We start from the raw sequence: 12,957 nt of genomic DNA on the forward strand, positions 1-12,957 counted from the left end.
TTTTTATACATTTTTGAAGTTTTAGTTAAGTGTTAATGTCAATTAATAGGTTGATGGTTGGTGACAGGAAATTGGCAGTTAGACGTGCCCACGCCAGGTGGTCACGCCTGTGGGAAAGAAATTTTCGTTCATGATCTGTCCATGGCAGGTGGTCACGCCTGAGGGAAAGAAAATTTTCGTTCATGAGCTGCAGACTCTATAACAGTTAGATGTGCCCACGGCAGGTGGTCACGCCTGAGAGAAAAGAAATTTCGTTCATGATCTTAGACTCTTAGCAGTACGTGCCCACAGCCAGGTGGTCACGCTAAAAGATCTAAAATTTTCGACGGAGTGGTCAAATGACAGGGGAAAGTTAGGCGTGCCACGCCTAGACAGAGGTTCCTTATTCTAAAAAAAAAAAAAAAAAATATTTTACAAAAGCAATTTCAATTTTTGGAGAATTTCGGTAAGACTAGTTAAAACCAAAAAAAAAAAACCATTTTAATTTCTTTTTCTTCTTTTCTTCTTTCTTTCCTTCTTTTCTTCTTTCTTTTCTTTCTTCCTTCTTCCCCACTGCCCCTGCTTTCCCCTTTTCTCTTGTTCCTTCAACCAGAGCCGCCGCCTGCCCGAGCTCCGCGACAGCCGCGCCACCAGCACGCCGCACTCCAGCTCTGCGCACATCGCCGCCGTTGCTGTCTGCCACGAGCGCCTCCACCGTCGCCTCCAGGCCTCCACCAACCCACGCCGCGCGCCGCTAGTCCTCTCTCTTCCATCGCCCAAACCACGCCGCCCGTGAGCCAAACCCAAGCCCAGTGCCACCACAGCCCCCTGCGCGTGGCACCAGATCTCACTCCCCTCCGGCCGCCGCCGACAGCGCGCAGCCCAACCCAACCGCGCCTCGCACCACCAAGCTCCCCTAATCTCTCCTCCACTCTGCCTAAGCGCCGCTCCTCCCTCACGAGCTCTCAGCCGTGCCTCTCTCCAGCTCCAGCTTCACCTCGTGTGCCACCAGCTCTTCGCACGCAGCCTCCTTGCTCCGCACAGCTCGTCCAGCCCACGGCGCACCACCACCGCCACTCCAGCTTTCCTCCGGTTCTGTCCGCTGTCCTCCACCGCCACTGCTGTCGGCTATCTCCACCAGCGGTCAACCTCCTACTTCCTCCCTCGCGCGCAGTTTTCGCCCACAACCAGACCACCTCACGGTCCACTTCGCTGAGGAGCCGCACCGCCGCTGTCCGACGCTCCTCCATTGCTACGTCATCACCTGTCAAAATTGACAGGTGGAGGTATTGTAATTTCTTCCCCGATTAGCATAAATTTCTGGAATTTGTGTTTGGGTTTCTGATGAATAGAAGAAGGTGTTGTTTTGGGCAATTTCTAGGGTAAAATTTTGGACGGAATTGGGTTTAATTGCTGCCATACGTGGGGATATTTTTCTGATATTTATTGAGTTGCTGCTATTTGATTTAAATCCTCCCTGTGTGTACACCAGTGGTACTGGTTGCATTGTTGCTTACAGTTTCTTGATCAATAGTGCTTAAATTGTTTTTCGAATCCTGAACGTGGTTGCTGGAATTGCCAATTTCTGTGGTCAATTGCTAATTCTAGCAGGTTGAATTGGGTATTTAACTGTCCAATTGGAGACAGTTGTTACGATTTTGGGTCCATTTGTGTTTAAATTGTATAATTTGTGTCGAGTTGTGGGTAATTTGCTGCGGCTGTTGGTTAAATTAAGAGGTGCCTGTTACGCTTAAATTTATTCTGAATTTGACTACATTTGGACCACAGGGGCTGATTAATTGCATTTGTTATTAGTGTTGAGGTATTCGTATAACCTATGGGTGATTGAATTGTGCCTATTGTTCATTGGGTTGGTTTTAAACAAAAAAAAAATTTGTTATTACTTTGAAATTCCTGTTTCCATTATCTGTTGGCAATTGTAGTCCCTTGTGATTAGAGTGACATCTAGAGATCATGGTAAGGCCAAGATCCGCTTCTAAGTTTAGGACACCTAGACACTCGCAGCCTCCTCCTACCCCAGGGGCTAACGACTGGGTCCAACTCCGAATGCAAGTTGCATAACATGGTGCAGAATTTGGCAGCACTCCGCCCGACCCACTCCTGTTTTGACAATTTCAGGGAAGTACCGTTACCCTTCTCCTTCCTTTTGCTGTTAGTTTATCACATTGAGGGCAATGTGTGAATTAGGTATGGGGGGGTCAGTTTGGGGTGCTAGTATTTTTGTTTTTAGTTTCTAAAGGCTGTTCCTTTATTTTTAGTTTGATATTTATCTCCCTTTTCGTTTATTTTCTTTTCTTTTTCTAGTGGTCAGTTCTTTTATGACTACCAAGTTTTGATGCTGGATTGTTGCCTCTAATTATGCTATTGCCAAGTTTTATTAAAAAGGTATCAAGTTGATGTGGTTGAGTTCAGGAGTATCTCTTTGGTGAATATCAATAATTGCTTAACTTTTCCTATTTTTGGTTAACTTTTCTAAGCATGGGGAATGATTGTTGGCATTTTTCATGTGAATTGGTCCATTTATTAATTTTAGTTCTCCATGTTTGGAAATTTGAGGCTGGCTGCTGTTATTTTTTGTGCTATTTTAGTTATTGTGCTATATGGTTGTAAATCAGAGCTGACTGTACTCCGCTAGTGATTACTATTGAGTAACCGGGGATCTTCACCTAAAGTGTCGATTCTCGCGTCAAAAGGTAGTAGTTACTATGAGTGCGTGGTCCCGTAGCGATTGGAGTTGAGTAACCGGGCTCCTCCATCTGTGAAATGTTGGAGTTCGCGTCAAAAGGCTCTAATGGCTATAGATTAAGTCTTTTGTTATTCACAAAAAAAAAAAAAGATTGTGTTTAGTATGTGAATAAGTCAGCTTTCCAGTTTGTGATCTTAATGTCGAGATTTTGGTTAGTAGTTGGGCCATTTGCTGATAAATGTGAATAACCATTCCTTTTTCTTAGATTAGTTTGTTTCAAATTGGAGGAGTTTATAGTTCAGAAGCTAACCGAGGTGATGTTTCTTGATCCCTGATCACTGATGCTTGATAGATGTTTTCCTTGGTATCTTGGCAATAGGGTAGATGGAGCAATACCCATTTTCAAATTTTGGTGTTATTTGTCGTCCCATGCTTGAGGGCAAGCATGATTTAGGTGTGGGGGGAATTGATAGGGTATAATTTGTTAGTAATTTTATTATTGATTTCCCCTTCTATCCCTGACAAATATTGTGTTAATTGCTGATATTTACTCATATTTGGTATTTGGAATCAATTTCAGGAGTGAAACAGAAAATTACCAAAAAGGAGGGACTTGTATGGAAAAATGCAGACTTCTAAGGGTTTCAACCTTTGGGCCCTTGAATTGGTGGGAACCACAAGCTAGTGCAAGGCATTGAGTCATTTGGGCTCTTCAAAGAAAGCAACGTAAAGAGACTTGGAAGAAGAAGTACTTTGGAGGCTTTGTCCACATGTGTGGGGACCACCTAGATAGCTTTAGTCTATCTTTCTTTTGTTTCTTAAATAGGGATAACGTAGGGAAGGAAGACGGCACCTTTTAGTTTAGTTTTTAGCCTAGCCTTTAGTTCTTCTCTTTTCTCTCCTGACTGGCCTCTGACACATGCCAGGTGTTCGACAATATTCCCCAATGGGAAAAACACCCTTTATTCCTTACTTTCTAGTAAAAAAACAATACCTTCGCAATTTATTAACACGTGTGGTGATTTAATTATGCAGCGTGGCTAAGTCTTCCGTCTAGTCAAGGGTCAACTCGACGGCACAGTCCCGAAAATCTGTGAGATCTAATTAGTTTTCACGCGCTCCTTAATTTATTAATATTTGCACGTTGCCTGCTTGTATTTTCATGGGATTATTTTATTACTTGGATCTCACAGCGTGTTATTAAATCCGTAATTGTTTGATTGATTAATATTAGTGGCAACTGGTGTGTTTACACATTAGGGGAACGTGCAATCTAATTTAAATAACCCTCGTAGCGTGTTATTGATTAGGGTTGGGTTTTTCTGGCTATTAATGCAATTGGAAAATTAATTCCTACGGTCGTACTTAGGAATACTCTTCTGGTTAGGGGTGATTAATGGTCGTACCTTGGTCATCTATAAATTAAGGAAAAATTGGTCATTAGAGCTCCTCGATGGCTATAACTAGTCTATTAATAAATTAAGTGAACCTCTCTTGCATCAATGATCGGATAAATGGACTGTGCCTAAATAGTTGTATCCTTGGCTAGAATTTATTTATTCTTGATTTAATTCCTGTTATATTTGTGCTAGTTAATTATTTATTTTTAGTTGGATTGTTTAATTATTTTTAGTTGCATATCGGTGAAATCCCCCTCTTACCAACTGGACTTTAAAAGAGACAAATATCCTCAGTTCCTGAGGAGACGACCCTACTTGCCACTGTCTACTATTTAGTAAATTTCGTCAATTAATTAATTCAGGTATATCGGATTCAGCAAACTCTTCGGGAATAGGGTGAATCAAGTAACCCATTGCACACCTAGAGTCCCTGCTCCAGCATCTAGGATTAATTTTTGACTGCTTTTGGTGGTATTTAGGTTATTATTATTATTATTGCACAGGTTCGGCACCTGTCAATAGGTCCAGATTTTTCATTTGCCTCAGGGTTTATCGAAAAGGCAACATTCCAGCGGTATTAGAACAAATTAGCTACCTCTACTGAGATAAAGTGCTAATTAATATACTAATTAAAGTGAGAAAGCTAAAGGACTACATTGGTTCAATCAGTTCATGGTGACTCTGTGTGAAAGACTTTGATACCATCTCATGAACAAACTCCGTATACAGTTGACTACTTCTATAGGCTGCCAATCGAGTCTACACATGATCTATATGGTCACTATTGACGTATAATACTTTACAGTTGATATCACATACCTTCCACTCTGGATGGGTTTACTTAATCGTGTTAGATAAGGATTATGATCATCGGAAACTTTAAATCCCAGTTTTAGAGCTCAAAACAAGAGGTCCACCTAATATATCAATTATTACACCATTCATGTTCTTCAAAAGCCAAAGCGAAGACAACTCTATTTAGTAATTCTGTTTTAGACATTTAAACATAAGCTTTATGGATATGACGGATCTGTCTAATTTCTCAACATTTTATTAGTCAGAGATCCAAAATTTTCCAACTTGATTAGACAATCTACTGGCCCATAAATTTCATCGAAATACACAAACATCTTTTTTTTAAATAAATATTTTATTTATTTTAAGAAAATTTTGACAGAGTTTTCCCTTATAAATGGACGAAACTCCCTGCCAACAAACTCAAATTCAAGAAAACTAACACATGGCACTTGCTACATTCTAACTCTACGAAAGTTTGGAAATCCCAATTGATGAAGAGCATCATGACCTCAGCTCCGGAACGAAAAGCGGAAACTACAAAAATTCTGCATATCTAGAGCCAATAACCCTCTAATGCGACACGGTAGTTGAGCCACCGTAGAAAAAACTTAAAAGAAACCATGCGCATTGGCATAAGATGCTAGTGAGTCCGCCACAGAATTCCCCTCCCTATAACAGTGAGAGAACCGATAACCGTTAGGGGTAATCCCCCGAATAGCCCGAACGACAGGTCAAACGACAGCGGGCACCCCAGGACCCCGTAAACAACTGATCAAGACAAGGCAATCAAACTCAACAATTAACTGGGAGATCCCCCTTTGAAGCCCCAGTTGAAGACCCAGTAGAAGAGCGCACGCCTCCACTTGCATGGAATTCACAAGACCAAAAACATCAGCAAACGCCAGAATAAACCTACCGTATGAGTCCCTAATTACACCGCCGCCACTCACCCCACGAGATGTGGCATAGCCATCCCTATTTACCATAAAAAACCCATCCCTGGGACACACCCAACGTACCAATGTCGAGGTTAGTGGCCTCCGTACCGCAGACATCGAGTTAAGGAACTCCGTCCATGGAAATGACCATCGTGACATGGCCGGAAAATGCACCTGGACCAGCAACCGCATCTCATGAATGACCCATCCCCGAACCTGTCCAGTCGAGATACTCCAACCCTCAAAACGAGCCGTGTTTCTGGCCTTCCATAGAAACCATACAATAAGTAAGGGCAGCATTCGGTATAGCCAACGCAGTGCCCTTCCTCTGACCTGGGTGAACCACCATGTAGAGCACCGGACCTAACATTAACCATAGAGGATGAAGAGATACCGATCGACTGTTCAAAAAAACCCCAAAGTTCGTCTGCCAAGTCGCCAGTAGAGAAAACATGTTGCAATGCTTCTGACTGAGGCCGCAAGCATCAATGGCACTTAGAAGGGCCATGCACCTGAAACTTCGCCAACACCGCATCCACGGGGAGCCACCCCTGCAGCAATCGCCACATGAAAAAAGACAATTTTTTAGGAATTGTAGAGTGCCAGATATACGCATAGGTCACACCCGGGCTCCAGCTGTACGAACTAACTGATAGGCCGACTTTATAGAGAAACCTCCCGAGGGTTCTAACGTCCAAACAGGCTTATCCAGACCTGTACCAAAACAAGAAAAAGATTCAGCCGCCGCCGCTACAATTTCCGATGGAAAGGATGCCAGTGCCAAAAGATCCCATCGATTGTCCCTCCAATAACCATTAATCTTCCCGTCAGAAGCTAACTCTGGGAACCTCCATGCCAACGGACCAAGTCCACTCCAATTATCCCACCAAAAAAAAGACTCCCCCCCAGACAGGTCTTACTGCAACCACATCTCCATGGAGCATCGAACCGTAAACATCCGAGCACAAGTAGCAGAGAACTTAGGAGAAATAGCCACCTGATTAGGATGTAAACCACCGACATACCTGCCCCGCATAAACTTTGCCCAGAGTGACTGGCCATCCCTAAATAACCACCAAAGCTTACAAGAAAAAGCATCACTGATCGGTTGTAAAGATCGGAAGCCTACCCCTCATTCCTCCACAGGACGGCATAACTTCGACCATGCCGTCCAATGCCTCTTAGGATCGAATTCTGACTCCCCCCAAAAAAATCGAGTAAACATCCGCTCCAACTCAAACAACTACCCCCTCGGAGGCACCAGCACGGTCAAAAGATGAATCGGGATTGAGGTCAATACATGCTTAAAAAGTAGAGCCCGAGCACTCATGGATAACCACTGGCCTCGCCAAGCCGTCAACGCAATGAGATTTTATCCAATAAGCCAGTGAACAACCCTTTAAATCGTCTCCCAACATACAAAGGACAACCCAAGTAAGTGATTGGCAGATCTTTGGTGGAGAAACCTGTAACTCGCGAGATCACCCTGCGACGTGCAATAGACACTTTCTTGCCCACCAAAAAACAACTCTTAGAAGCGTTCACCAGCTGCCCTAAGTTCTTCTGGTATTTATCTAGTACGTCCATCACACATGTCAGCGAGCGTGTAGTCCCATTGCAAAATATAATAATGTCATCAGCATAAACTAGGTGTGTCAACGGAGGGCAACCTCGAGTAACCAGATACGGCGAAAACTGCTGGTTTCCCACTAGGGCGTTCAAACCCCTCAAGAGTACCTTAGCCACAATGATGAACAGAGCCAGAGATAGTAGATCCCCTTGCCTCAATCCCCGAGATGAGTGGAAAGAGCCACAGGGTTTCCCATTCACCAGTATGGAAAAGTGGCAAGAAGAGATCAGCCGCCAGATCATATCTATCCACTGTTCCCCAAACCCAAACCTGCGCATAACTTGTAATAAGAAGCACCAGGAGACCCGATCATAAGCTTTGGCCATATCTAATTTCAATGCCACATTTGCCCCCTAACCTTCCTACTCGACCTCGAACACATTTCCAGAGCCAGCAGTATATTATCAGATATCTGCTTGCCCTCCACAAATCCACTCTGTTGGGGCGAAATTATCTTAGGCAGAATAGCCTCCAAGCGCAGAGCAAGTGATTTAGAGAAAATTTGATTCACAAAATTACACAAACTAATTGGCCTAAACTCTGAGAAAGAAGACGCACCTGGTACTTTTAGAATCAAAGTCAACAGCGTAGCTGTGTACCCCCAAGGTAATTATGCCCCCTCAAAAAAATCGCCAATCGCTCTACACACATCACTCTTCACAACATCCCAACACGTAGTAAAGAAAGAGCCGGTAAACCCATCAGGCCCGAACAATTATCCCCATTTAACTGGAATACCACTCTTTGAATCTCGTCTTCAGTAGGTAATTGTTGAAGAGTCTCGTTGTCTTGCTCTGATACCACCGAGGGGATAATGTCTAGGAGGGAATGATCCACTGGAACTTGTGCTTGTTGCACCAATATTTCAGAGAAGTACTCAATCGCCATGGATTCTATCTGGGACCGGTCGTCTACCCATATGTCATTCATATCCTTTATACGGTGTATATAACTATGCACACACCGCTGCTTAAACTGGGCATGAAAAAATCTAATGTTAGCATCCCCTTCTTTGAGCCACCGAACACAAGTTTTTTGACGCCAATATCTAGCTTCCTGCAGCAGAGCCGCCTTGAGGTCACACTGCACTTGGGTAAGCAGACGTTCACCCTCCTCTATTGGGTTAGTCTCCAAAGACCCTTCCAAAGAAAGGACCCGCTCTTCCCTTTCCCGGACGCAATCGAAAACATTTCCAAATACCTCCTTATTCCACAGTCGCAACGCATCCTTCACCGCCTTCAATTTCGAAAGTAAAACCCTAACCGAGGCCTTCATACTCCACCTCCCAAGCCTTGTGAACCACATTAATAAACTCCCCATGGGACCTCCATACCTCCAGAAACCGGAAGCTGGGTGGGCCACTGCCGATGGCAAAGGAGCAAGTGACCAGCAACGGAGAGTGATCCGAAGCCACTCTAAGCAAGTGTGTCACTGAAGTGTTAACCGCCAAGTCCAACCACATCTGATTCACTAGAGCTCGATCCAGACACTTCCATATCCGGGCCCTCCCCCGGCGATTATTGCACCATGTAAACTTGGGGCCAGAGAAACCCAAATCCGTTAAGGCCGCTTCCTCAGTGAAATTTAAGAACGACTCCACCTCAACAAATCGGAACGGCCAACCTCCTTGTTTCTCCTTTGCGCTAGTAATGACGTTAAAGTCACCTAGAAAGATTGTTAGGACACCCATTTGACTCACCCGAAGTAACTGCTGCCAGAGCTGCTCCCGTTCTTCCAGGGCACACGGTGCATGGACAAAAGTCGTAATAAAAGGACACCGGAAGTAGCTATAGGTAATCTTCACTGCCAGAAACTGAGGAGAGGCCACAGCAATGTCACATTCGTACTCAGCATCAAAGAATATCCAAATTCTGCTTTCAACATTCGAAACACCAAACGGGAAACCCAGTTTTCGGCGTACAATATCCAAATGCTCACGACCCACCAACGGCTCACAGAGAGCTATCAACGAGATGTGGCACATGCATTTCAACTTTTGTAGTCGAGCTATCGTAAGAGTGTTGTCCACCCCTCGAGCATTCCAGAAGAGTGACTTAATCATGGCGCTGCACAGTAAGATCTCGCAGAGGTGAACCACCATTTCTATTCGAGCGACGACGAGTGATTGGACCATCCAAATGCTTTCGACTATCCTCCAGTGGCGGGTCATATAACACGCCAGCCTTGCGTGGAGATAAGTTCAAGGTTACAACCATAGCTTGCTATTGAGTGCTCACCTCCTCCTGAACCTGTTCCTCCAGGTCGTTCGTCCCTACCTTCTCAGCCTCCGCTACCGGAACGATCTTAGCAGCTAGGAAAAAGGCCGCATTCCTAACGCTATTATCAGACTCGCCCGCATCTGATTCGCCAGCGACCTGATCAGCAAACCCATGTATTAGCCGATCTACCGCCGCCCCTATCGCCTCCTCCACCAGTCCAGGAAGGAAAATAGTCAGCCCACCCTGTGTCTAAACTGGGTCCGTAGGCGTCTAATTCGCGTGATGCGCTAGTACCAAGTCTGTATCACCGCCGGCTGGAATTGAAGCCAAAAACTCCCATGGCTCCTCCACCATGACCGAACCAGACATCCTCCACCATCTATGTCAGTAGTATCCATAACAGGAGCCACTTGAAGGGGAGAGACCTGCAACCCCTTCTCCGAGCAGTCCAGAAGAGAAGCATTCACCTCTTGCAACCCCTTTTCGACTCGACCTCTATCCGATCTAGTTTTCTGATTCTTCTCCACCAGCGGCTGCCGAAGTTCAGGGTGCTTCACATGGCAGTTCACCTCACCATGGCCCTGACGGTAGCAATGACCACAATAACTGGGCATGTTTTCTGGGTTCAGAGGCTGCCAGAAGCCGTCACCATCTCCCATGTCTACCCAAACCCTCGCCGGCAATGGTTTTAACAGGTCAACCTCTACACAAACACAAGCAACATTCAGCCGAGAAAATGAAGACGTAGCGGAGTCTACGAAAAACGGGGTGCCGAGACAGGAAACAATATGGAAGAGGCATTGTTTGTTAAACAGATGGATCGGTAACTTTGGTAAACTAAACCACACCGGAACTAGGGAGGATTCCTGATCCACATGAACTTTAGAGGACCACTTAAATACTCTCATAGGGCAACCATGCACGTACCATATATTCCTAGCCCATACCCGAAGAAAGTCTACATCGTTTCTGAATTGTATCATGACATGCCTGAAGTCCAACAAACCCACTGACACAGAATCCTTCAAGTCAAGGGAAAAAAAGAACTTACCAGCTCCGGAAGTAGTGGCCGGCCTCTAGAGAATTTACCAACCAAGGAGAAACGGAACGCAGCAGCAATGGTGGAGATATCTACCATATCAAACACGACTGCAGGTTCTCCCCAATGAGTAGCCAACGTTGCCTGAACCTGCCGCGTCTCCAACGAAGAGGGCTGCGCAAACAATGTCAAGAAGGACTTTTCATGAAGGACGGCGGAGAGCCCGTGTGACCCCCCCTTTGCGGTGGGGGAGCAGTCACGGCTGCCATGGAGCCACAGTACCAATCACAATCTTGTTGCCATAGCTCTCCAGAAAAAAAGGAAACAATAGGCTATCCTTCCACTTAGACTCTCTAGAGCTTAATATTCATTGAGGCATATTATCAAACATAAACTAGGCAAAACTTAAGTTCTTACGGTTCATGAAGTTTGGAAAGAAATGAACTCTCAAAATTTACCAACAACCAGTAAGAAATGAAGTTCAAAATCTTGTGTCTTCTTCCTGTTCAGATCGTGAACGAAGAAATAAGAATTCTAGACCGTGAACTAGCTCGTGCAAAGATTTCAGCGAATTGGGTTGCCGTTGTTGTTGCTCCAAAAATTTCTTTGCTTTCTTTGTTGATCGCAGATTCTTAAAGAACAGCTCTTGAAGAAGAAGCAGCTCTTAGATGGCTTTTAATTTTGATCTCTCTCTGGAAAAGGGTCTTCGCCTGAGCTCTAGTTGGTCTGTCCAAAGCACCATGACGACGGTCACCTAGGACATGGTTGTGATCGTGTGGTGTTGCGTGATGGCCAACGAACGAGATTGGCCAAGCACGGGCTTGCAGTCGAACAGCGGCAATGGAGTTGACCAGTGAAATGATGGTCGGCATCTTTGACGGCAGCGACGGAGTTGTCCAGTGAAATGATGGACTTTGGATCTATCCTCCAAATGGATTAACCAATTCAATAGCTCTGTGATGTAGAATAACGTAAGAAACAGGCTGATGATGATTTTGTTATTGAATAGGTAGTTGATGTAAATGGTTAAATGAATCTAGAGAAGAAATGTACCCAAGATTCCAATCACTTCTTGCCTTGTTTGTGGATTTAGTGGCAATAATATAGGTGACAAGTACACAAACATCTTCTAATGCAAATCCAAGTGATAAAAAAACTGAGAATCACTGTCATATGACAAAATGAGTCCTAGATATGTCATGCTATCATACAAATTCTCAATCACGTGAAAGAATTTTATTTTATATATACCGTATTTTCTTCTAAAAATGAAACGGGCTTTTCTTAGTTTTTAGGTTCCTAAGAAAATTTTCTTTCTAGTAAAGAATTGAGCCTGTAAAGATGAAGGGAAAGTGCTACTAATGTACTAGCAATAAGTTGGTGGGACATTAAGAAAACCTCTCTCTTGAATATTTCACAAGAACATATATTGAAAGAATTGCAAAATAGACCTACATTTATTCTATACTACAGGGGAGGGAGGGAGAGAGGACTGAAGAGACCCAAAGAAAAACCGGTAGGGAGGTAAAGTTTGAATCCTTAACCTCCCACCCCATCAAGCCTTACAGGTTGTGGTAGTAGCCACTAGGGATGTAAACGAACCGAGCTACTCGCGAGCAGCTCATGAGTAGCTCAGTCAAAAGCTTAACTCGCACTCGGCTTTGATCGAGTGCGAGTCGAGCTCGAGTAGCTCGTTAATATATCAAGCCGAGTTCGAGTATTAATTTGTCAAGCTCGATGGCTCGTCAAGCCTTAACGAGCACAAATTAATTAATTAAAAATTATATATTTAGTTATTACAATTTACTCTTTTAGGCTTGGAGTTGTCTAAATTGCCAAAATGTTGGCTATAGCTTTAAAATATTTATAGGTCATATAGTCATTTCACAAGGAAAAAAATAATTTGAGAGGAAAAAATAATTCTGGAAGTGGACAAGAATCTCGTGCTCGAGTCAAGTACTCGAGCTTGAGTCATACTCGCAAGAAATCGAGTCGATCTCGAGTTTTTCAGCAATTTTTCGAGTTTGAGTGCGAACTCCATTTCTGCTGCTCGCTCGAGCTCAAGCAACATATCTCTACTGTCGAGTCGAGCTCGAGCATAGAGATACTAGCGCTCGACTCGACTCAATTACAGCCCTAGTAGCCACTAAGTCAAGGTCAGTAGTTAAGTCTCGCTGCTAGTCATTGTTTTACCAAAGGAAACTCCGGTTATTTCTCAAGCGAGAACCTGGGGCTTCCTTGCTAATG

General features: G+C 44.2%; 1 protein-coding gene across 1 annotated transcript; it reads right to left on the bottom strand.

Annotated features, from left to right (window-relative positions):
- Window positions 1-8,109: 8,109 nt before the first annotated feature.
- On the bottom strand, window positions 8,110-9,553 carry LOC113770989. Its single transcript, XM_027315623.1, has 2 exons — window positions 8,786-9,553; window positions 8,110-8,688 (listed from the first exon to the last, which is right to left on the bottom strand). Exons 1-2 carry the CDS (start codon window positions 9,551-9,553, stop codon window positions 8,110-8,112), a joined length of 1,347 nt encoding a protein of 448 aa, XP_027171424.1.
- Window positions 9,554-12,957: the final 3,404 nt, after the last annotated feature.

The sequence above is a fragment of the Coffea eugenioides genome, chromosome 5, assembly GCF_003713205.1.
Source record: "Coffea eugenioides isolate CCC68of chromosome 5, Ceug_1.0, whole genome shotgun sequence".
Taxonomy (NCBI): Eukaryota; Viridiplantae; Streptophyta; class Magnoliopsida; order Gentianales; family Rubiaceae; genus Coffea; species Coffea eugenioides.